At 38.3% G+C, this 25,287-nt stretch overlaps 1 protein-coding gene across 4 annotated transcripts in view; it reads left to right on the top strand.

Moving 5' to 3' along the window:
- Positions 1–24,333, top strand: part of vps13a (vacuolar protein sorting 13 homolog A) — a 42,828-nt gene extending 18,495 nt beyond the window's left edge. Inside the window, exons 39-76 of one of the 4 annotated variants that reach the window (XM_042489052.2) lie at positions 194–378; positions 502–645; positions 1,101–1,310; positions 1,528–1,671; positions 1,952–2,053; positions 2,160–2,312; positions 2,398–2,656; positions 3,696–3,856; positions 4,202–4,305; positions 4,438–4,750; positions 5,848–5,984; positions 6,239–6,533; positions 7,086–7,190; positions 7,347–7,493; positions 7,618–7,749; positions 7,889–8,022; positions 9,602–9,670; positions 11,309–11,441; positions 12,374–12,431; positions 12,748–12,919; positions 13,395–13,554; positions 14,279–14,425; positions 14,593–14,674; positions 14,766–14,835; positions 15,079–15,193; positions 15,314–15,427; positions 15,623–15,768; positions 15,872–15,953; positions 16,108–16,221; positions 16,832–16,907; positions 17,684–17,847; positions 18,086–18,131; positions 18,299–18,422; positions 19,189–19,303; positions 22,772–22,857; positions 23,647–23,770; positions 23,911–23,985; positions 24,218–24,333. In XM_042489052.2, the coding sequence (XP_042344986.2) occupies positions 194–378; positions 502–645; positions 1,101–1,310; positions 1,528–1,671; positions 1,952–2,053; positions 2,160–2,312; positions 2,398–2,656; positions 3,696–3,856; positions 4,202–4,305; positions 4,438–4,750; positions 5,848–5,984; positions 6,239–6,533; positions 7,086–7,190; positions 7,347–7,493; positions 7,618–7,749; positions 7,889–8,022; positions 9,602–9,670; positions 11,309–11,441; positions 12,374–12,431; positions 12,748–12,919; positions 13,395–13,554; positions 14,279–14,425; positions 14,593–14,674; positions 14,766–14,835; positions 15,079–15,193; positions 15,314–15,427; positions 15,623–15,768; positions 15,872–15,953; positions 16,108–16,221; positions 16,832–16,907; positions 17,684–17,847; positions 18,086–18,131; positions 18,299–18,422; positions 19,189–19,303; positions 22,772–22,857; positions 23,647–23,770; positions 23,911–23,985; positions 24,218–24,268 (5,048 nt within the window). In that variant the 3' untranslated portion in view covers positions 24,269–24,333. Of the gene's footprint in view, positions 1–193; positions 379–501; positions 646–1,100; positions 1,311–1,527; positions 1,672–1,951; positions 2,054–2,159; positions 2,313–2,397; positions 2,657–3,695; positions 3,857–4,201; positions 4,306–4,437; positions 4,751–5,847; positions 5,985–6,238; positions 6,534–7,085; positions 7,191–7,346; positions 7,494–7,617; positions 7,750–7,888; positions 8,023–9,601; positions 9,671–11,308; positions 11,442–12,373; positions 12,432–12,747; positions 12,920–13,394; positions 13,555–14,278; positions 14,426–14,592; positions 14,675–14,765; positions 14,836–15,078; positions 15,194–15,313; positions 15,428–15,622; positions 15,769–15,871; positions 15,954–16,107; positions 16,222–16,831; positions 16,908–17,683; positions 17,848–18,085; positions 18,132–18,298; positions 18,423–19,188; positions 19,304–20,624; positions 20,670–21,922; positions 22,437–22,771; positions 22,858–23,646; positions 23,771–23,910; positions 23,986–24,217 lie in introns of those variants that run through there. The other 3 variants (XM_042489053.2, XM_088076702.1, XM_042489054.2) reach the window with 3 other exon arrangements.
- The last annotated feature ends 954 nt before the right edge of the window (positions 24,334–25,287 follow it).

Genomic DNA, 25,287 nt, shown 5'->3' with positions numbered 1-25,287 from the left:
CAGCCAAGTGGAGAACATATGAAAGAAATTTTGACTTTGTTTTTGACTTTTTTTTTCATGTTTGTGACAACATAATGGTTCATATACTCTGCTTATAACTGCAATTTATTATTGTGAGTTGAGTTGAGGAAGAATTTGTTTAATCTGACAACCTCAACTGATGTTTTCCTCTGATACTCTCTGCTGCTGTCAGCTGTAGCTCCAGCCGTGGTGTCAAAAACAGAGATGAATGTTCTGGTGTGTAACCCGGAGATTGTATTTGTGGCTGACCTGACGCGTGCTGATGCCCCAGCCCTGGTGATGACCACGCAGTGTGAACTAGTGATGAAAAGTAGTGCAGAGGGATCACAGATGACCGCCGTTATCAAGGACCTCAAGGTTTGTATTGCCATTGTAATGTAAAGCTGACAAAGTAGATTTATATTAAAATAATTGAAAAAGCTGTCTTGCATGCAAAAACAGCCAAAAAAATGTGTATTTTGATTATACTTCTTCTTGTAGGTAGTGGCGTGTCCCTTCTTGAGAGAGAAGAGGAAAAACAATGTGACCACAGTGCTGCAGCCGTGTCAGGTGTTTTTTCAGAGTACTCAGACCCTGTCCTCCCCTCAGGCGATGGAGGTCTCCATCAATGCTCTCACACTTAAGGTAGTTATTTTATTATTATTATTATGTTTATGTATATGCAGTGTATTGCAGCCAGTCACTACAAGCATTCTTCAATTTGCTGCGACTGCCTCTACTGCAGCAACAACAATTCATACAGTCTATGTTGTGGTAAAGTTGAGCACAGCGTATTTGACAAAGTTGACAGTTCAGCATAAAGTTCAAAATGTATTTGTGCAAAAATCATTTGGATTAGGGGTTTGGCGGTAGCATTTCAAATGCCTCACTGGTTAGTACTGTTTTATGAGAAGTATAAAGCTGGGTAACACATATCACCTTTGCTTATACAGGTTGTTATCAGTTATCATCAATGGAAGTTGTGGCATGAAGTGAAAGCAAATGTTGAGGCAAAGATATATGTATTATTAGAGGTTGAAATGTAGCCTTAACCAAGAAACTAATAAATCAGTTGTTTGATTCTGCTATCTGCTTCCTAGGTATCTCCAATCATCATCAACACAGTGATCACCATCCAGTCTGCACTGACTCCCACAGCGGAGACCCCGGAGGAGCTGGAAAGTCCTGTTCCTGTGGACCTGTGGGAGAAACGTAGCTGGAAGGAGCTCAAACTGTGGTTCTTAGAAGAGGAGGGTGATGACGACACGCAGTCACTGGCCCCACTGATACCACAGGGGGAGTCATTGCAGGTATTTCGCTGCATTGCTGCTTAGCTGATAATTCTTTTGGTTTTGCCATAATATAATCAATTATTAGGGTTTTTGCAAGGTTTTTAAATTAACATTGGTCAATTTCATACCACATATTCATGATCTGTTCTTCAGTGGTATTTTATTCTTTACACAGAATAAATGTATGATGCACAAGAAGAGGTTATATGATTTCATTGGCTATCCATCCTTGCAGGTGACCATCAAATCAATCTGTCTGACTCTGGAGGCTGGAGTGGGACATCGGACTGTCCCGATGCTTTTGGCCAAGTCGTCCTTCCATGGAGATGTCAAAAACTGGTCCACACTTATTAACTTACACAGTGAGCTCAACCTGGAGGTAATGCACACAAGCACTTTATTTATCCTAATTCTAAACATTAATTATTCACTTTGAAATAGCCCTAGAACTGTTTGACTTTTTCAGTGGTTTTCTGTGTTTTTGATATTGTTTGGTTGATACATATATGTTGCACAGTATCCTTTAAGATTATGTATATTTATTAATTACATAGATTTACTGATGGTAATCTACCACAATATTTCAAACATATGCCAGCTTTTAATGGCCAGAACTCATATGGCTGTAAAGGCAAACTATTCTTGTGTTTTGCCTTTAGGTTCACTATTACAACGAGATGATGGGAGTCTGGGAACCGCTGCTTGAGCCCTTAGAAGATGAGACAAGAGACGGTTTCAGATCATGGAGACTGGAACTAAAGGTACTGATATACAAAAACACAAACGCACACATACTTACCCTCTGTAATAGCACATGCATACACAGATGTACACAGTGTTTCTAACATTTCACTCTCCCATAACCAGATGAAGAAGAAGCCAGTGAAGTACACAGCTTTGTCAGATGAAGTGGATTACAATGTCCCGGACTATAAGACAGTCATTGTAATCAGCAGTGAAGACCAGCTCAACATCACCCTCTCCAAATGTGGACTGGCCATGCTGAGTAACCTGGGCACGGTAAGAGAAGTGCTGTAATCTTTTTTAACAGGAAATCAAAGGATGGGCAGTCATCAACAATGTTTGTTTTCTTGCCTTTCCGCAGGCATTTGCAGAGGCCGCCAAACAGACCGCTGACTCGTTCCAGAAGGATGAAGCTCCGTTTGTAGTGAAAAATCGCCTTGGCCTGCCAGTGTCCGTCCGCCACAGTGAGATGTTTTGTCCAATCGGTCAGCATAGCACAAATGGCACAGTGAAGCTGCAGGATGGGGAAACGCTCGGGATGGATTATTCCACCACAACAGACTCCGACCAGTTCTCAGCCATGATATCTTTGAGTGGAAAGGATTACTACATACAGCCCAGTAAGTTAATCTGTATATGCATTTATACATTATATGCACCTGAAAAGTCAGTTGTTGGTTGTTGCAATATCACCAACCAAACATTACTACGAACTAGTGTTAATTTTCTCAGCTACACTTATCCTGTTAAAGTATTTGCTGTTAATGGAAACTGATGACATTTTATTCTTTTTTTAGTCATCAGATTATATTGAACATTTTTGTTGATTTAGTTGAACCAGAATCTATAATTGTATCATTTTAGTCAAACTTATTTCACATAAGATTTTATCTGATCATTATCAAATGAAAAACACAGGTTGAATCATTACTTTCTCCACTACAGTTTCATGTTGGCATTCCCACTCATATTACTGATACATGCAACACCGACCAACACATGGGCCCCCCAACTTCATAACCGACTGCTTAACCAAGTCGTATTCAACCATGTGTTTATAATATTTCATCTTCTCTTTTCTGTCAACAAAAATAAAGACAGATTTTAGTATTTTTTTAATTTTAAACTTCAGTTTAGTCTTTGCTTTTGCATCAACAGTATTGCTTGTCAATATGGTCACACTTACTGTTTAATGACATCTGTGTCATCTTGTCATTGTCTCATCTTAGCCATGTAAGAAAAGGTATTGGCACATTTAGTCCTAGTTTTAATGAAATTAACACTGCTGCCAACAGTGTTTAGTTATGCACACAGCCTACAGTGTACTCAGTTTGTGTTTTATCTCTCTCAGTGTGCTTTTAGATCCAGTAAACACTGATGAAAACAATGTTACAACTGTGCAGTCAAGTTGACTTAACATTAAGGATAAAGCATAATAAATGATAAAAGGGGATTCATTTTTTAAATGATATGGTCTGTTATAGTATTTTTTAAAAACTGGTGCTTATCTTCTCTGATGACAGTTCATTTCCATCCTCTCTCCTGGATTTCTTGTGGCTTTGCATCGCCAAACTATTTACTGTAAGAAACGTCCAAATTAATTACTTTAGTCAAACACATACAGCATGAGCTTCTCTTTTTTTCCTCTGCACTCTCCAGCTCCAATGGGCCACACCTCAGCCAGTGTGATCCCCCTGATCAAGGTGGGCAGGGGGATGTACAGTGTAATGCACAAAGACTCAGGAGTCACTCGTTTCCTGGTCTGTCAGATTTACTCTGTCGAGGGCAGCAAGTACATCAAGATCCGCTCTCCTTTCCAGGTACTGCAGAGAATCTTATACATGTTTACTCATAGTTATTGCGTTTACTTATTTAAAAAAAAAAATTGTGAGTTGTTATATTATAAATTCTCTTCAAGGTACATTGACCTCCTATTGGATATTTTGTCCACTCCATCCTTTAAATGAATTAAATGTTTATTACAATGACTGTATATCAAGTTACTTGCAGATTTAACCAAAAGTAATTGAATTTTTTTCAACGTAAATAAGAATAAGCAGCAGTCCTGGCATTGTATTTATTATAGTAGAATAGGGTGAGAGATGAAATTAGAATACAAGAAAATACATCCCAAAGTCTTGATTTTTCTCTCCCCTTTCATGCAGATCATCAATCATTTCTCAATCCCCTTCAAAGTTTTTGAAGGATCAACATGTCTGGGTACAGCTCTCCCTACTGAAGAGTTCTGTGTGCCTCTGGACTCGTACAGGTAAGGGCAAGCACATAAACAAGCCGGCACATCTTTGTACAGTCTTCTTTTTATTTTCTTTTCTCTCTATATGAGATAAAAACAATAGTACACACTCCTTCACCCACATCTCCCCTCTGCTGCCCCCCTCAGGTCCGAGCTGAGCCTTCAGCCAATTACAGAGGATCACACTGATGACCAGGGGGAGGAGTTTGAGTGTTCAGAGGGCTTTAGCTACGAAGACATCAGCAACCAGCAGCCCGAGACACGCCTCCAGCAGACTTGCCGTCGCCGTGGAGACCAGGGTGGTGTGCTGATGGTCAACATGGTGCCATTAAAAGACACTGTGACATTCAAAGACACTGGAGGTGTTGGGGAGAACTTTGATGTGCCCTTTGTGCTTCACCTTTGGCCTTCCATCCTGCTACGCAACCTGCTGCCTTACCCCATCTCTTACAAACTAAAGGTAGGATGTGTAATCAGGCGGTTGTTGAAGATGAAAAAGGCTAACAGAGGTTTGCATGTTTCAGCACACTACAATATTTTCCAAACTGTACTGTCTTTGGTGTATTGCACTTAATGCAAGTATAGTGTAAAAAAACTCATTGATCTTACTTTTATCAAATTGGATTTTTCATGGTAATAGGTTTACAACAGGGAACTTTTTGCTTTGTCAGAACGACATTAACATATGAGACTCGAGAGCTAGCTACTGCAGCAAAATTTAAATGCCAGAATTAACAATTTCACAACAGGGCTGTGCAATTAATCACATTTTATTTTAAATTATGATTTTGGCTTCCAACAATTATGATAACAAGATAATAGTGAGGAAACACCTTTTGGGCCTCCTTCCATTTTACAGTGATGCTCTCATTTTATTTTGTGTCATGAATCCAGTGCACCCCTTTACAGCAGTGCGCTCTGTGTTGCCGACTTGGTGACTTTCTCACTAAATTTAGTGACCTATTTAGACAATAAAGGAAGAGCTAAGAATATATTCAAATATGATATTATAAATTATTCCCATGCATACTGCATAATCACAGTATTCTGCCAGAAGCACATGGCCTCTCATTTTGTTGTCTGTTTTATGGGTTATAATTTAAAATGTCTCTCATTGTTTTTTATAAAACATCTGTTGGATGTTTAAGAATAAGTTAATGCACCAACAAGTATTAATCACTCTCTGCTTGCTTCTTTATTGCTGCCTGTAAGATAGAAAACCTAAAAGTCTAAAAATATGCTTTGGAAAATGGTCATAAGTAGATTGATGCATACAGAGTTTGATTGTAAGACATGCGAATTCCCTGTAACGGTGATGTTACTGAAAAGCATACACAATGATTGCACATGATAGATATGAGGACAGTAAATATTACTTTTTGATTTGTCACCAAACCATCATGTGGAACAAGCTTCACTTTAACTGAGGGAATCCCCCCCCCCCTTTTTTTTTATATAGAGCCTTATCAGAATTAATCCTGTGCTGTTTTTGGCAAGCCAATGATCATGCTAAACTGTTATTATTTATATATTATTTCATTGACTGCTGCTCAACAGGACAGTGGAGTCTCTGCCCCTGAGGTCACTCTGAAACCAGGCCACTCTGCCCAGCTCCAAACTGCAGTCATCAACCAGTCAAGTCTAGATCTCTGCCTGCTGAACTACCTTGCTCAGGACTGGTCCGCTGAGTATAGGTGTGATATCAGTTTTACTCATTGCAGATGCTTTACTTTTTCATTGTCATTGTATTTTTGTTGTCTACGTATTTTGAGCATAATGGTCACATTTTTGTATAAAGGTAATTTTATGTATAGGAGGGCCATAGTTCCGAGATAGGATGTTTTTAAGCCAACAACACAAAACACAATATTTATTATCATCATCTTTTTACACTTCCTTTCTGCAGTATAATTTCTCACTGAAATAAACACACTATTCTGTCATACAGTCTCCGCAGTGACCAGGAGGAGATCACCTTCATAGTGTTCCAGTCTTTGAGAGAGAATGACGAAGATGATGGTGAAGGCACAGAGACGAAGAGGGCTGAGTTGGATATAGCAGTGCATGTTAAATACGACCTGGGACAAACTGTGGTTGCCATACACTCACCATATTGGATGGAGAATAAGACAGGCAGATTACTGCAGTACAAGGCTGATGACATCCACCGTAAACACGCCCTGGACTATGACATGCCTCTGCTCTTCTCCTTCAAGCCTCGGTACTTCCTGAAAAACAACAAGGTAAGAGGGTTTTGCAGTTAAGTCGGTCTGAGACTACAGGAATTTTAAAATCAAGTACCATCACACACATAAGGAATAGATGTTGTCTCTGATCTGATCTGATCTGATCAGGCAGCCCCAGAGCAGTTCGGGAGGTTTAAAACTAGATCTATAAACTCCTCTTATGACCAGATAATCTGGGCGAAACTTTGGTACAGACCAAGATTGCAGACCACTCTTTTACTCCAATATTCAGAAATTGTCCCAAAACTCCTGTAGTCTGAGTCCAGCTTTAATCAAAAGAAAATAGTTGAGAAAAATATGGAGTGAAATAAAGTTAAATGAATAACTTACATAGGGAAAGTAAACAAAAGTTTGTTGATGCAATCAGTGGATTCCCACTTTGATCCTTTTTTCTTAGTTGCTTCCACAATTTTTGTCAATGACTAATAAAAGAAATTGTGGGATAGGAGGCCTGAACTTTTTCGGCTCCTGCGGGAGGGCATTATAGAAAAAGTTTGAGAACTATAGGTATATATGATTTTTATGTCTTTTCTTTTTTTTATCCCTCAGGTCCGTCTAATGATCTCAGACAGTGAACTCTCGGATGAATTCTCCCTGGATACAGTTGGCAGCCATGGAGATGTCAAATGTAAAGGCCGATACAAAGATTACTTGGTAAGATTTTGCCACATTGCCTGATATTCAGACTTACAGTCACATGTGCTTCGTTTAAAGAGCCAGATGTGCTGGATGGAATTTCCAATGATTTCTGTATGTAACTAAGTGCATAACTGTCATCTGCATGTTTGTGTGACATCTGTCTGACCCCAGGTTGGTGTGAAGATTGATGCAAGCAGTTTCAGTTTGACCCGCATCGTGTCCTTCGTGCCATTTTACATGCTGGTTAACAGAACCAAACACAGCGTCTTCGTATGTGAAGAGGGGCAGGACAACTGGACCGAGGCTCTGCCAGAACAGGTCAGAGACAAATTTGGGATTGTCAAATACTGAATTATTTTTTTGTATAACATTTTCAAACTAACCCTCACTATACGGAGATATTGAAGGTTAGTATTATTTTTGTTTTTTATTCCACATGTAGTTTGCTGTCCCCTTCTGGCCTGAGAACAACACCAGGCGGCTAAAGATCAAAGTAGAAGGTTGTTTATTGCCTCCTCGGACTATTGACTTCACACGACCAGAAAACTGCCTATTGCTGCATCTGGACAACTCTGTAAGTTTTAAGACATTGTTTCCATCTGTGATAATTGATGTTTAATACTGATAAAATGTACTCCAATTGGCTTCTAGAGGATTTAGGAAACCCTTACTATATTCCAGTACGTAGACTGTTATTTGTTTCTTTTCTGCAGGTGGGTGGGATCACTGTAGATGTGAACTTGTCAGAGCACTCGGCCACAATCCGCTTCTCTGAGTACCACGATGGCGCAGCTCCTTTCCTCATCATAAACCACACAAAGGACCAGACTCTTCAGTTCCATCAAAGGTGAGAGAACAAAAGGAGGACAATCAAGGTCTTTCAGACCAAAGCGAATAATTATTGTGAATAAATTGCGAGTCAGTTAAGAAACTCGTGCCCACCTATCTCTATGAGCCTGTCGACAAAGAATATAAAACATTTGTATTTTGTAGTGTGGGTTTTTTTCCCAAGCTTTTTCGATTTCTGAGAATCTTCTGTTCTTGCTATCAATAGATATAGATCTTTGATTTTATGCCCAATTCTCCTCATACTGTCACAACAGCATGGATAAAATAGTGTCCTCTCTGAAGATCAAAGGGAAGATCATAAACACACTAACACAAGTTCAGCATCTGGGGAAATAACACAATATAATAATATACTACTGACACAATGTATGTGTCAGTAGTACTTGTTGTAAAATATGACAGTCAAAACGTCACAATATAGGATAAGCAATAGTGTTACATCAGTTACTATTATTATTACCAGCAATGGCAGCGCATGAGCTCACTTGAGAAGTCGACTGAGCCCCAAAGCCTCAGTATTATAAGCGGACCATTATTAACTGTAACATACATATGATAAACACATGTGACTCTCCAAGTCCACTTATGAATTATGAAACCAGTGTAGTGACTTCAACCATTTGCACATGACAATAACATGCATTTTTGGTGCCAGCTACAGTTATTGCAGCCACAATGCAACTTTTCTGCAAAGTATTGCACATTTGGAATAACAAGTCTAACTGCAGTGTGTAGAGTTGACTGAGGGTTTCTTATAATAAAAACTACAATGACTGTGTGACGGTGCAAAGCTTTAGATTTCAGTTGAATGCACCCAAACTTTCAAGTCAGCCTTTTATGTGAACAGTTTGAATGTGAAAACAAATATTTTTTTTTGTGTAGTTTTTTTGTTTCATCCCCTGTATGGCAAAGCCTTTCGGAAGAAAGAAATAAACTACTTTCAACAGTTCAGTTTTTTGTTAGCACTAAAAACTTAGCAGGTATGGTGTGTTTATGAATAGGCTCATATGTGGGAGGAGAAAGGATAGAAGTTAGATACTAAACATGATGGATGAAGTATGGCAGGTTAAGAGTGCATAACATTTCCTACTGCTTCATTTATGGAGTTTTTATGTAGATGGTTTGGGGTTTTTTTGGTGCAAGTCTTGTCTTTAAATGTGCTTCCAAAGTGTTTAAATTTGTATGTGCCACACTTGCCTTACAATGAGGAAGTTCATAATCAAATCTCTTGGATGTTTTGTCAGTTGTGTCATGCCTGTTCATTCAGCCTCTGTGTGTTTTAAGTTTTTTTGCTTTTTAATATCTCAGATTTTTTTCTAAATGAAGTTGTTTCATATTACTCAGTTAACCAACAAAGTGGGATTTCGTCATGCACAGCATTTCCATTTGCATTTCATTGAATATGAATTTCATCACATTTTCTGAATAACGATACTTTTTTCTCTTGCTGCAGCAGCCTTAAACAGTTTAACTAATGAGTACTAACAGTGTTTCAATGATAACTAACATTATTTTAAAGATATCTAACAGTGTTTTTGCTGATAGTGATTTGTGTTTGTGTGTTGTGGGTCATGCAGCGCCCGGGCAGAATCATCGTGGGTGGCTGATGAGCTACTCGACCTCTCCTTCTCAGTGGAGGAGGACAGGTAGAAATATATGACAAGGGGAAACTCTTCTGACACACTCTGCACTCAGAAAAGGCAGAAAGTTAAGAATGGGAGAATAAAAAAGCCCCAGATAGCTAGTATAAAGCTACAGTGTCTGATCCAGAATGAGAGATCATTAAAAGAGATCCAAATAGTTAACAAAGTAGTATTTACAAATATTAACAATTTACGGGGAAAGTAAGAGGGAATAAAACACACCAATCGTGGTGCAAGTAAATATAAATTGGTGCAACATTATAAGGCTAATGTCACAGTCACTTGACAGACTCTTGAGTGCAGAGTGTGGTCAGATCAAGAGTGCAGGTAAAAATAAGTAGAAGAAGACTGCTTCAGCTCTGACTCTGGTTTGTTTGTGTAATCTGCTCCTCAGCCTCACCAAAGATATACAACAATCAGCCAAAAAATTAAAACCTCTGACAGGTGAAGTGAATAACATTAATCATCGCATTAAGATGCAATATTAATGTGGGTGCTACTAGACAAGCTACAACCAACCAAACTCTGTTGCAGACCAAGTACTCCCCCACCTAGAAATTGCACTCCCCCGATGGCATTGACCCCACCAGCAGGACTATGCGCCATGCCACACCGCAAAAACTGCTCTGAAGGGTCAAGAGGAACGTGACAAAGTAGCTCAACAGGTCAAGTTGACAAGACTTCTGTGGGACATGGAGGTATCCCAGAGTTCAAGTGACTATGCATCCACAGGTCAGAGGCCCCAACGTCCATCGGACTTGACTCTGACCTGCTGATGCATGAACACAGGCTCTCTGAGGGATGTCCTGTGGTGTGTGTTGTAAGTGGCACGTGAATGCTAGGACCAAAGATTTCCCAGCAGAACAATGCTTTGTAACAAGATGATCAGTGTTGTTTGCTTCATCTGTCAGTGTTTTAATGCTTTGGCTGATCTGTGTACAGTGTAGTATAGGCCTTTTTATTATTGTACTTTTGAAATTTCATGTACATTTTATATTTATCTGCTGAAATTTTACTAATCTGAAATGTTTAAGGACCATTGGAGTAGAGTGAAAGGAGCAGGTTAGATAAACCCATTTACTCATTTATTACTACGTTTCTTTGATCTCTTATAAAGTGTTAAATCATCTTTACCTGTAGAAGCACTCGTCTTGAATGCTGCTCAGTGGATGGGATTCTGCCAGTGGAATCGCACCTCCTGCTTCTTTCAATAGTTCTGTTGCTTCGAGTAGTATTCTTTAATTTTCCATCTCCTTCTGTGCGTTATTTAATTTTCTCATGTCTGCTTTGTCTCTTCCAAATAGAGATGAGTATGAGGGTGGACATATTTTAAACTTTATCTCTCCAGTGGAGGTAGTGGGGACGTTTTGGTGTTTGGCTGTCGGACCGTCATATTTCTGTCACATTTTTGTCTGTTGATGGGAACTGTGTACTGTTGGACAGGTACTTTGGATTGGATGGTTGTCATAGCAGTATATTCTTGGTGGCTGGGCTCTGGTATATTGTCCTCTGTTTTACTGTACTGTCTTCTGTCATTTGCTCACTGTCATCTCAAATCAGTGGAATATTATTTATTGTCGGAAGTAATGTTACTGATATATCCAGTATGTGTGTGTCTCGGTGGGTCTCGTGTGCGTGCAGCTCTCAGAAGGAGGCGGAGCAGGAGGAACTGGAGGCCGGGAAAGCTGTACACTACACCTGGACTGAGCCCACTGGGTCCCGGGAGCTTTGCTGGAAGTGTGGTGCTTACAGTGGCAAGCTGAGGAGTGAAGAGGTACTGTGCTTTTAATCTGACACAGAAATGTTTGTGGTTAAGAAATTTAAAAAAATCAAAATGAGCCTGCGTTGTTAGCCAATGACTGTGATAGTGATAAAGCCATTTAGTTCATATAGTCCAAATACGTAGAACCAAAATTCTCAAAAAGTTGGGATGCTGGATAAAACATAAATAAAAACAAAATGCAATGACCAACACCACAACCACCCAAAAAAGAAATTCTTCAAGAATTAATTAACTTTGAGTGAAAGAATGAACTAAAATCCAATCTGAACACTGAGAAATTAGTTCCTACATACAAAAAGCATCTTGAAGCTGAAATTGCAAACAGTGCGTCCAACACTTTTTCCCCTGTGTCATTCCACGTTATTGCACATCATTTTTATGGATTTAAATGTTACAATTGATTGATACCAATGTCTGGACGACATTTCATTTGGTGTGTTGAATACTCACTTCCCCCAATGTATGTCAAATGATATGCAGATCATTGGATACTGTTTTTATTTATATTTTGCACATCTCAACTTTTTTGGGGTAGCGGCCATCTATGAATGCCTCTATTTATTACTGGTATTACTAAGATTTATTTCACTGTGTTGCATGTTATTTGTGCCCCCAAAAAATCACATCTTTAGCCTCACTTTTTGAAATACAGTTTTACATATTGTTAGATGAGGCTAGTATAATAGTGGCAGTGGATACTAATGCTGACTAAATGCCAGATTTTATTGATGCTGGGTGACAATGTGTACTTACAGAATCCGTAAGTCTAGTCCATTTTTCAGTCTGTTGTAGTCTTTTGCATGTAATACTAAATGTAAACATGGGTTAACCTTTGCTTTGTTTTAGATGTGAACACAATCCTCAGATGAGACACAATGACATTTATTTAAACAGCGTGTGTTTGTTTGCTCTTGTATCTTTAGGACCTGCGTGAGGACATGAACAATGATAGAAAACTGTTCGTGATCTCCTTTTATGAAGGTAGAGTGCAAGGAGCTTAAAATGAAATGCATTCTGTAATTAGCTTATACAGTGTTTTATTGCCTGTGTGTTTTTAATGCATGAATGATGCCATTTACCATAAGAATACACTTGCTAGAAAAATACTAAAATTACAGTTTATAAACCAAATTGACAAGTGGCATATTGGGTTCAGATCTCTTCATCTCTTCATCCTTGAGTCTTTTTTTTTTCCTCCCAGCATTAGTGACACAACGCTGTAACTGATCCAGACTTGTGACCTTGGGGGATAAGTAAAGTGCAAAATCTTTATGGTGGGTTTATTGTTGATCCAAAGGTCTCCAGCGTGTCGTGCTGTTCACAGAGGAGCAACGCATCTACAAGCTGCTCTGTGAGAGCGAGAAGGCGCAGCTGGCTGAACAGGAAATCATCCTGTCGCTACAGAACATGGGCGTGTCTCTGGTCAACAACAGCACTGGCCAGGAGGTCTCCTTTATTGGGATCACAAGGTAGATAACCAGCAACATACATGTGTACACATTTAAACATATAATAAAAAGATACAAAACTGTCGAGCTTCATGTTACGACTATGATTAACTGCCAATTCAATTTGTCACAAAGTGTATGTGTTATAGCAAAGGAAGTGATGCTGTGACATGATGGGCTCAGAAGAAATTTAATTATTTGCCAGAGTTTTGATTTAAATCACAAAATATATCAATGAACTTTTTCGTGTCTTGTTATGTGTACATTTACTGGATGATCTTATTTATATACAGCTCAACCACACATAAACTGAAATGTTTTGTTAAATGTTTCTTAAAGTGGAATAACAGTAGTAACAGAACCTTTACCTATAAATCATGTAATCCTTTAAACATAAAACTTCAAAAACATGCATCTATTTGCAAGATGTTCCTGCTTAATCCTGCAGCTATATATTTTATAATGAACTGATACACTCTTTTTTCTCTTTTCATAGCTCCGATGTGGTGTGGGAATTAAAGCCAAAGACGAAAAAGAAGAGTCGGTGGAAGACTATGAGCACTAAAGAAGCGGAGATGCTGGAGAACACCTTCAAAGAGTACATTGAATCTGGACCCGTCGACAACTCCATCGTTGAGCTGGAAAACAACTTCCAGGTTAGAGATAAAAGACTTTATATTTTTGAGTAAAAAGTGATTGATGTAGTGTGAAAGCTGTCCGTTTTTATGTTATCCATGTCGGGTGTATACTCATCACTTTGTAAAGTTTCAGCTTCAAGTAAAATGTAAATTTTTAAACTGATGTCATATAAAGCCAAACACTGGACCAAACCAAACCATTATACCAAATTTTACCAATAGGTGTCACACTTGTCTAAGCAGCCTCTCCCAAGTCGGATGTAAGAGACTCAGCTCCGTTACTAACTCAGCTGCAAGTTCATACATTCATACAGAGCGGTGAGGCGGAATCACAGTGCAACATTCCCATCTTGAACAGGCTATATAAAAGGGGCTTAAGAGAGCCATTTTGTCTTGTTAACCCCCAACAAAACAAACTTAATGTCTCTCCCCAACCACCTCTACCAAAATTTTAACTCCTTCATGTTGCTGGTCTAGGCTCTGAATAAGGACACTTGAGGCTCCTTTTATCTGTTTTTAAATAAACATAATATTAATCACACTGTCATATTACTTTTTAGTAATGCAACACAAGTTGGATTTAGTGCTGAGATGCTGTCGGCACAGGCTACGTTTTAATAAACTGGATATTAAACCGGATTAAGCTCTTACGCCAGACCAGTATTGCTAAACCAGAATTCAACCATATTCTATGTTGCAGGCCAGTTTGTTCATTCATGTGATGTTTGTAATTGTCTTCCAGGTGTCCTTTACTCCCAATGGCATGGATATGCGGATGCTGCAGCCATGTGATGCTCCTCTCAGGAGGCACTTCCTACCTGGAGTCAAGGTGGAATACAGTGTGTCACCACGACAGAGCTCCTACCGTGTCCAAATCCACCGCATTCAGGTGAAAAAAGTCAAATACTAACAAAATCCTTTGAGATAAAATATTTCCATGTCTGCAATACAGTTCTACAACTTATCCAGATGTCTTCCTCAGAATTTGTAAATTAATACATCTGAGTTTTTCTTGTGTTTTTTCAATTTAATAGCTTAAGTCTTCTCTTCCAACAGATCCAGAATCAGCTGCCGGGAGCCATCTTCCCATACGTTTTCTACCCTGTAAAACTGCCAAAATCCATCACCATGGATGCAGGTCTGTTAGTCTGCTTTGTATGTCATGTTCAATTTATGTCCTTTTGATATACAGTATTTCAGTCTGTAACAGCATTTTATTTTTCTTACAGAGCCCAAACCTCTAACTGATATCAGCATTGTTACCAGAGCGGCAGGACACTCTGATATCTCTCGCATCAAGTATTTATTATTCATTTGATTCTTTCATTCACTTTGCTGTCATTTGCTGCAGCATTTCACTACTATTTTTATTTGTTATGATTTGCTGTGTTGTATTTGTGCTGTTTTCTACCTGAAAAATGGTTTTATACTTTGATTCTGATCTGCTTCCTACAATCCAGTTGGCCTGAAAACCAGTTGTTCTTGAAATGAAGTGACTGTCAGTTGTGTCCAAAAAGTGATCAAAATGTTGGTCAACCTCAGGTACTTCAAAGTGTTGATTCAAGAGATGGATCTGAAGCTCGATCTGGGCTTCCTGTATGCCATCCTGGACCTGTTTACACCTGAGAACGCCACCACCATGACTTCAGAACAGGAGGTCGGATACTCACAAGTCCAAACATAGTTAACATATTGTTATAGGCTTGAAGATCCATGAGATTTATGCTCACTTTTGTGTGTCTGTGCTTGTTTGTTTGTGTTTGACTTATTCCCGTAGGTGGAACTATTTGAGAAGGACATCGAGTATATAAAGGCAGAACTGAACCATGCCTCTGCTGCTGACACAACTCCTATCAGCCTCTATGAGTACTTCCACATCTCCCCCATCAAGGTTTGTATTCATCATTTCTGCAAAAACACCATGAGTGATTAAATGAAAACTATTTGTTAAGACAAAGTAAATAAAAAGCATATATTCATATTCACATTACAGAGCTACACAACATTTCTTTTGTGAGTTTAACACCAGAAACAGTGATGCTTAATTGTTGTTCTTTTCTTTCTTTTTTTTTAAATTTATTTGCAGCTGCACCTGAGTTTGTCTCTGAGCACCGGAGGAGAAGATGGCCTGAAGGAGAAGCGAGAAACAGAACTCATTCCCGTTCAGTCTCTCAACCTGCTGCTGAAGAGTATCGGTGCCACACTCACTGACGTGCAGGACGTCGTCTTCAAGTACGGACGCCCAAATACACAACACATAAATCATACACAGTAGCATTTATTTATTCATCTTTTTTATGGGGTGGTTCTTGACTGGTTTTGTCTTTGATTTCAGGCTGGCTTTCTTTGAGCTGACCTTCCAGTTTTGTACCACGCAGCAGCTACAGTGGGAGGTCATCAGACATTATTCCAAGCAGGTAGCACACATGCACAATGACAATGCAGTGTTTTCTTGAGTCATTTATTTTTTTGTCCTTTTGGACATTAAATATGAAAAATGTGTAGAATAAAAAAACTCAACAGGGCCTGACTATGATTCAGCTTACCAGTTTATATATGTCTATATTTCAGGCTATTAAACAGATGTACGTGCTGGTGCTGGGCCTGGATGTACTTGGAAATCCTTTTGGACTGATCAGAGGACTGTCGGAGGGAGTGGAGGCCTTCTTCTATGAGCCTTATCAGGTAGACATGTAATACAATAATAATTATAATGATAATAATAATAATAATATAATATAAACTTATTATAACTTTTTTTAATATAATAAAAATAGTTACAAAGTGCTTTAAATGGTTGAACTAGGATTCAACACATTGCAGGATTTAGGCAAATTAAAATAATTAATTTAAGTAATACAGTAATTGAATGGAGAGGAAAATAGACAAAAAAAACACTGGTATTAAACTGCAATCCCAACAACAAGGATAAGTACCAGAAATTAAACAAATAAGCAGTGTTGGCAATTAACTGCCCTGAAGATTATACAGAAGCAAATAAAATCAAACACTTAGAATAACACAAAAAAAGTACTGATGAGTGCAAAGATAATTCATCAATGTTGTGGCATTTGAAAAAAATAAGTTTTGTAGTCATTATTTAAGACGAACATTTACACGATAATCTAATGAATATATTTTAGGACTCTGGGGATTGTGAGCAGCTTTTAAAAACATATTGAATATTTAAGATATTATTTATTTTAACATTTACAGAAGAGTGGCTGCTTAAAGCCCCAACATTGCAGACAGTGTCTTTACGTCTTCTCCCTGCTGTTTGTCCGTGGTTTTGCAGGGAGCCATCCAGGGGCCTGAGGAGTTCGTTGAAGGAATGGCTCTCGGGGTGAAAGCTCTGGTGGGAGGAGCTGTAGGTAAGTACCAGGCTCATATAAAACTAATATCTGTGAAAAGGCGTCTGATCCCTTCAGTAGAAGCCTGAATAAGATCTGTGTACTACAAAGATGCATAACCACTTTATTGCATGTTTTGTTGGGTTTTATTTTTGTGTTTTAAGTAGACAAATGCTGAATTAGGAACATTGTTATTCTAACAAATATAAAACCTAAGATCTGTCACCACTTTGTCTATATTTAAAACTAAACTAAAAACTTTTATTTCCAGGCTTATGAGTAGCTTTGTGTGTGTGTTTTTGTTTGGTTTGTCAGTGTCTTTAGAGGGTGGGTGGTACTCAGTGTTCTGTGTTCTTGTATTTAATTTAATAAGAAAACTGTGTTTACCTTTATGGATGCATAATGCATTTACTCAAAAAAATTCCCCTTTTTTTCTGAATTAACAAGATAAAAATCTCTAGGAAGAGGGCAACATCGTGTGAGGTGCGCAGTCTGTTATCTGTTACCAAAGTGTATGCACTCAGTCTTAGTCCGCCAAGCCATATCGATCTATGTTCTTTATCACGATTAGTTCATCCAAATACTATTGCTCGACCACCGTAGTGGGCACAGGTAAAATTGTGCAGTCCTCACAAGATGACGCTTGGTCCAGAAAATTTAACACAGTGTGACATCAACCACTAAAATATGTCATATTAATTAAATTGCTTTGCCATATGAAATAAAGATGGAGAGACAGGAGGAAACTGACTCATTAAAGAATGTACTAATTATAAAGACTCATAACTGCTTTCCAGGGGGTATAGCAGGTGCAGCCTCCAGGATCACAGGTGCTATGGCAAAGGGTGTCGCTGCTATAACAATGGACGAGGAATACCAGCAGAAGAGACGAGAGGCGATGAACAAACAACCCAGTGGCCTGAGAGAGGGGCTGACCCGGGGAGGAAAGGGATTAGTGTCTGTAAGTACTCTTGTGTTTATCAGCAAAAAATATATATCTTTGATGCATGTTTGTTAGTGTAAAAATTTAGACAATGAGCTACATGAAATTTTTCGAGTCATTCAATTATTAAATGCATTAACTAGTAATAATAATAATTTACATTTGCCACTGGCTGTAAAGAGGGTCTGCCACCAGGAAGTCTGCTATAATGAAAGCTTCACTGCTGCTCTGTAATATTGTTGTGTTTTTGTTTCAGGGTTTTGTCAGTGGGATCACAGGGATTGTTACCAAACCTATTAAAGGTATGTTAGACAGATTGCAGTGATGGCATGTGCTGATATGAAAATGTACCAACCAAATAATGGCATAACAATCTAAATACTGGTATCACTTTGAATTCTGTCCTGCTTGTTTAACAGTGTACCAGCTCTGTTTTGGTTTTAATAAGTGTGTGTGCGTTATTTTGCAGGAGCCCAGAAGGAGGGTGCAGCCGGCTTCTTTAAGGGTGTTGGGAAAGGTCTGGTTGGTGCAGTAGCCAGACCTACAGGAGGCATTATTGACATGGCCAGCAGTACTTTCCAAGGGATCAAGAGGTATGTCAATTCCTGTGTGTATGTATTCCCATGGATGTGCTACTTTAAGATTTATAAAACTGGAATTTATACATAATTAATCATTTCTCATTTCTCCTTTGCAAGGACATTTTTCAGATTCAGAAAACTTTATTGTCTGTCCTGACAGAAAATTGTCTTAGACATGGCTCAACATACTGTGTAAAACAAACTTGGATAATAACAATACAGCATTTATTCCTAAAAACAGAATAAATACCTAATGCAAATAATTTAGACAGAAGAGAAATTGTAATATACAACTGAGTGCAATGTGGCATAGTGTTATGTAGATGTATGGATCATTAGCTTTTATTTAAGATGTTTATGGCAGTGGGAATGAAGCAGTGACCTCTACATTTACCCCATCCAATACACTATACAAAAAAAATGAATGTTTGAATTCCAAAATTGAAAACGGAACATCTACCCAATGAACACATATCTGAATAATCGAATATTCAGGTCCATATCCACTGCAGTGCAGATAACAGTTCATGCTGATCTGAGGTAAAAAATATACTATTCGCATAGTATAAGTAAGGAGGTTATTATTGGTGGAACATTTTGTTTTCAAAAATAAATCACTGAGTTGCACAAACAAAAAACTGCTTTAAGTCACAGCTGGACCTTGTGGCATGACAGAGGCTATTTAAATGCATGCACATCTGAATGTATTGAATACTCTGTGTCTTTTTTTGTGCTCATGAGGAAGCTGTGTCTCAAAATGCATGTCTTTTGTTATTAGGGCAGCAGAGACTTCACAAGATGTGGCCTCTTTGCGTCCTCCTCGCTTCATCCATGAGGATGGCGTCATACGACCATATAAGGAGAGGGAGGGTATCGGCAGTCAGATGCTCCAGGTAAGACGAATCATCATCACCTCCCAATCAGACCTGACCAAATAACAGCTGGCTAATGTTCTTAATTTAACTGAGATGAGGAAAACACTTTAAAACAAATGGATGTCATCATTATTATTTAAAATTTCTGTTACTGTGATGAGAGTCAAGTGATCCAGTATGCACTTTTAATAATTTTCTCAGGTTTCCTAGTGAATCAGAATCAGGTTTATTTGTCACTTCTTTAATGGACATTAAGCATACTGTTCTCCACAGATCAGGGTGAGATCTAAAATATGAAAAACATTTAAAAACGCAAAGACACATTTAAAACACAGAACAAATTTTTAAAAAAAAAAACATGTAGCCTCCTTAGCATTAACACTAAGAGAGATATGCATAGTCACCATAATAATGTTTGTGAATTCCTTCGGCGGGTAGTCTGGCCGGCACTTTAAAAATTCTGCTAGTTCAGAGCAGTGCTTGGAGAGGAGTTGTGTGTTTGAGTGTACATGCAGGCACATGCACACAGATATTTTTTTTTCAACGTTCTTCTAGATAATCAGCTTTATTGTAATTGTCTTTTTAATTATTTTACCGACTGTATTTGCCTTCCCTGTTTATAGACCTTTAGAGAACCATTCAGGTTAATTTTCAGTGATTAATACACCTCTGTGGCTGTATAACGTTAAAAATCTTCAGACCCAAAGCCAAGATAGCTGCTCACCGAGACATTTTGCGTGCATTCATTTAATCATACGAGCTTTTGTTCGGTGTTGCTACCTCACAGTTTTTGCTCCACTTACATGATGTGGTTTGTGGCTTGAAGTGTGTTACACTGATTTTGTTAGAAAAATTATGCTATGCTAATTATTATGATTTTTTGCATTTGGGGGAGGTGGAAATGGCGTATTGTTAAAAGTTAAATGCAAATAAGTGCAATGGAAACAGATTCAGGGAAGAAATGATGACATACAGTCACTGCAGAAGTCACTGCAAGCTCTCTTTATCACGTCTGGATGGATTTTTATATAAACGCAGTGAACTTTTCCAAGAGCACATAGCTGTAATATTAGTTGATTAAAACTATATTTTTATTATCGGGTGTGCTCTCCATTATCCTGATCCATTGTTTTCCATCGTTTGAGGTTTGACTGATGCTTCCTACTAGTAATCTCGATGAACCAAATATTTGCATAACAATAGCGGATAGCTGTGTCAGTGGAATGGGTTTCTCATATTTGTAGATTTTAGTGAAGCTTTGAAGTGCTTCAGTTCTGCTTCATTGAAGCCATGAGCTTTAAACTGCGGGTCACTTTTCTGTGCCGACATTATCGAGCAGTTGTGCTGGATGGAGTGGATGGAAGTTTCTGCCTACGAGTCTGAGGTCAGAGCTTCACCTTTTGGCTAATAGCAAAGATTTACAGAAAGGTGACAAATTAAAGCGCCTCAGTAAAGTGTTTGGCCACAGCGAGCCTCCTGGACAGCATTAATGCCCCTCTGTAATTATTCTACAAATATCTCAATTCTACTGAAGGGAGGTTACATAGTTGGGGTTTTGATGACGGCGGTGGGGAGTTTGGTCTAGATCTGGTGACTGAGAGAGCCATAGCATATGATAAACACAATTTTCATTGTCATCAAACCATTCAGTTACCTCACATGTCCTGCTAAAAACATTAGCAGTCATTATCTTTTTCCCATCATTTCGCTCAGGTATCTCCTTTTATTTGTCACCTGTCTGTATTAGCAGCCGTAGCCGTAGGCCAGGTTTGTGTGTATGATGAAGTGTTAGTGACAGATTATTCTCCTTATGCCGAATTTGGACTAGTGTCACAAGTAATACGTCTGCAAATCACGTGGATGTCATATTTCGTGCTTGAGTTTTATGATTCTGTTGGTTAACCCTTTCAAACCTGAATCAACATAACTTCTCTTGTGCTGCTTTCAGACCTCTTTCTCAAATATTCAAACCTTTAAATCCTGAGCATGTTTTTCAAAAACATGGAAAAAAAGGCAATGAGCAACTTGGCAAGAAATGTCCCACAAAAATGCAAGAAATTGGTAGATTTACAGAAATATTTTTATAAAGTCAGACAAAAATGTCCAAGGAACAACATATTTCTAATAATCATTATTAATTTTTTTTCTTTTTTTTTTTTGGTTGGTTAGTTTTTTTGTGTGCGCTAATTTTCAGATGATTTTCTTGTACTTATATAAAACAATTTCTCGCTTATTTGAGGGTAATTTCTTCTTCCATTGCTCATTGCCTTCATCCCATGTTTTTGAAAGAAATCAAGACAGTTTTCCCAGGTTTCAAAGGGTTAAATAGGTTTCAAGCAGATTGTGTTTGAACTTTTTTTATACTTCAGTTGGGAAACTATTGGCTTTGCTTCCACTAGTTTCAGGTGAACAAAAGCAAGTTAAACTGGTCTTTTAGACAAATATATGAATAAAATATATGATATTTACAACATAAGTGTTCTTTGATAGAGCAGAGACGAGGCCAGCACACTGTCACCTTGGTGTGAGTGGTTTTGATCCGTCCTTATAGACAGTGCGTCAGTGGATGTCTGGTAGAAGCAGGCTTTGGTTTTCTTTGCTCTGACCGTGACTCTTCTTCTCTTGTCGTGTCCACAGAGGAGACTGGCCTACAGTGAATGGCGTAGAACCGGCTCAGAGGATGAGGGTGATGAGGAAAACTAGCTAGAAGCTTGAAGTATCAGCTGTAGTGTAGCGTTAGAGCGAGTCTGTAGTCTGTGCCGCAGTTTAAGTTTGTTTCCAGTGATTTACTCTTGGAAATGTTAAACAAACCAAAGAAAGGCCTCAGAGTAATATTTTAAAAATGTGTTTTAAGTGGGTTTTTTTAGTTGTTTATTAACTTAATGTGTATTTTGTTTATCTTTTTAGTGCCTTTTTGCTTCACAATTTAGCTCCATTATTTTACTTTTTGTCATACTCATTTCATTCATTTTCTTAAAAGCCACAAATGAAGCATTTTCTTTCATTGTTTGAATGTTCATTGTCAAAACATTTCCCTTTATCACAAACATTTGTCTACTTTCTTTTTGACTTCATGTTTGTTTTATAACTCTGTTATTTATTGACACTATTCACTGCCATTTTCTTCTCAATAAAATGTTCACATTTCAAACTTCTCATCATCTTTGTCCTTTTTCATCCCATCTTTCTTCACCTCCCCACCATATTTTCATACTTTTTCACTATTTAAGTTGTTTTAAAATGTTTTATCACACTTGTATATAAATTGTCATGGATTACAGACACCTTGGCATTTATATTTGATTTGATTCAGACTTTGAGTTGTTTCTTTTAGTCTCACTGTTTGTTGAGACAGATCAAGAGCCCTCCACCTGCTTCTGTAAAAAGGGTCCTAAAATAACTTTTGTTATGATTCGGCGCTGCATAAATGAAATTGACTTGAATTGAAATTAAATATTAACTCACTTTTATTCTCTCTTCCTTCAGAAAATTGAGAACGGACGTTTTGCCAAGTACAGATACTTTGCTCATGCCAAGGTCAACGAGTCGGACTTCCTCATGATCACCAAGAGGTGAGTGTGTTCGGCTGCTTTCTCATCTCACAGCTCTATCGCACATCCAACGAAAACACAGAGAAATAATGTAATAAGATTCAATTTAAAAATATAGATATATATTATAATAAAATTTCATTAAAAAACACTGAATTAAAAACCTTAATAGACATCTGAAAAGTATGTTTATTAATCATACTAAAGCAAGTAAAATATTCTTTCCAGTCGGCTATATGTACATATGAATTGAGAGTAACCGGTAGATGCACACATAGTCATCAGAAGCCATATCATGTTGTGTGCCCCGTAATTATGAGAGGAGTCCTCCAATCAGAGAAGTTCCTGCCCTTTAGAAGTAAATTCTTTAGGTCTACAGGTGAATAATCTGGATAAGGTGACTAAACTTTGAAAACAGGCCATCCTTTCCTTTAAAAACAGCCTGTAATCTTTATTGTTAAAATTCTTTCTGCACCAGAGGGTAACCAGTGGCACCAGTTTTGCAGGATGTAATTCTGACCAATTAAAAGGAGCCTCTTCGGCACTAAATGGTTTGATGCAGGGAGATGCAAAAGGCCCAAAAGGAGGCTCTTTTTTACTTTTTATTTTAAATAACCCAACTAATTACCTTAGAAATAAAAGCTCATAATCTGGAAATTAATTTGCACTCCCAGAAACAATGGTATTTGATATTTATTTGATATGGAATGATATTTCTATGCTATAGTATAGATTTTATACCATATTTTTTACATAAATTCCTCAAAGGAGATATTTGTTTTTAACCCTTTTATGTGGGTTCTTTTCCAGGGGAATATTTTTTGTGACCAAAGGCACATTTGGCCAGCTGACCTGTGAGTGGCAGTATCTGTTTGAAGAGTTCACCAAGGATCCAATGATTGTAGAGGACCGGCGACTTCGCATTGAGGCCAAGGTACAGAAGCAAACTCATTTATTCTACATCAAGTGCTACCTTTTTCCTTCAGGAGACTGATGTTTTTACAGATTTTTTTTCTGATTGGAACAATCATTCATCAGATTATATCACTTAATGCCTTGTTTTGTGTACTTCAGGAGAGAGTGAAGTCTGTCTTCCATGCCAAGGAGTTTGGGAAGATCATAAACTTCAAAACTCCTGAGATAGCCAAGGTGAGTAGACAAAATGGACGAGAGGATGCTCCTTTTATGCGTCTTATATATAGATCACTTTTTATTAATTTGTTTAACAAATGCCAGATTGTTGTCTCCTGTGATATATATAAGAAAACTACCTTCCTTACTCCTACTCAAACTCATGGGCTCTTTCAGTCCTGCATGTGTCCGACATGCACTCACAGTAAATGACTCTTCTACTCTAACTTTGGCTCTTGTTTATTTTCAGTGGGTTCTTGCCAGATTGGATGATGCAAGAGAGAGTTTACCCAAATACTGACTCATCAAGAAGAGCGAGAACTTTAATACCTGAAAACGAAAAAAAAAAGAAAACACACACACAAAGCTCGTGTGTCAGTGCCTTTGTTGTTTACTGCATGCTCCCTTTGTTTACCTCCATGTGTGAGTTGTGGTAAACGATGCTGTATGTTGACTGTTAGTTTGTGTTGGGCGGGGTGGGGGTGTGGTAAAGGGTGCGTGAGTAGTCTGTGTGTGTGTGTGTGTGTGTGTGTGTGTGCGTGCGTGCGTGCGTGCGTGCGTGCGTGCGTGCGTGTGTGCATGCTTACAAAAGTGCTATAAATGGACGACGGCACAGAGGCTCCGAATGCACTGAACCAAACGTAACTTCACTGTCTTCACTCTGATTGCGCTCATCCTTTCGCACACACATAATTGACTTTTAAGGGTTTTGTTTGTGAAAACTCACGCAAAGTCTTGAGTTTACGAATACATCTTAACATCTACTTTGGTCTGAAATGCTGTTGACGTTGGAGGTATTTTTTCGGCCTTTAGTTTGCCATACTCAATCTAACTCATGTTAAAGGGAAACTGCTGTGTTTGTGAACCTAGATCCCGTTTTCCCATGTTTTTGTGAAAGTGACTGATTGAGACAACTCTTTTGGAAATTGGTCAGTATTGAGCAAGACCGTCGCAGCAGTGAAACAGCCTGCAATGTAATCCATACAGGCCATTGTGCATTGGAAGTTTAGCTTAATAAAAAAGTGCTTGTTTTTGCTACTGACAGGCTCACATTATTATTTTAAGTGTCTGACAACATTATGGAAAAAACACTACAGAGAAATTAAATGTTTTTCCTGACCTTTCACTGATCTGCTTGTTATCAGGACCAAGTCTCAAGGAAAAGTCTCCTTCCAAAACCTGGGAGAGGTGACTTTGCAGGAAAACAATGGTTGAAATGTTGGTGGGAGTTGGAGAGAGGAGTGCCAGGAAGAGTTTGTTGTGTAGGAGTACATGAAGTGTAGCTTTGTGTTATCTAAAAGATTTTTGATGTCATGCTGA

The sequence above is a fragment of the Plectropomus leopardus genome, chromosome 4, assembly GCF_026936395.1.
Source record: "Plectropomus leopardus strain MGB_pleo_1.0 chromosome 4, ASM2693639v1, whole genome shotgun sequence".
Classification (NCBI taxonomy): domain Eukaryota; kingdom Metazoa; phylum Chordata; class Actinopteri; order Perciformes; family Serranidae; genus Plectropomus; species Plectropomus leopardus.
This window is presented reverse-complemented; position numbering and strand designations above follow the sequence as displayed.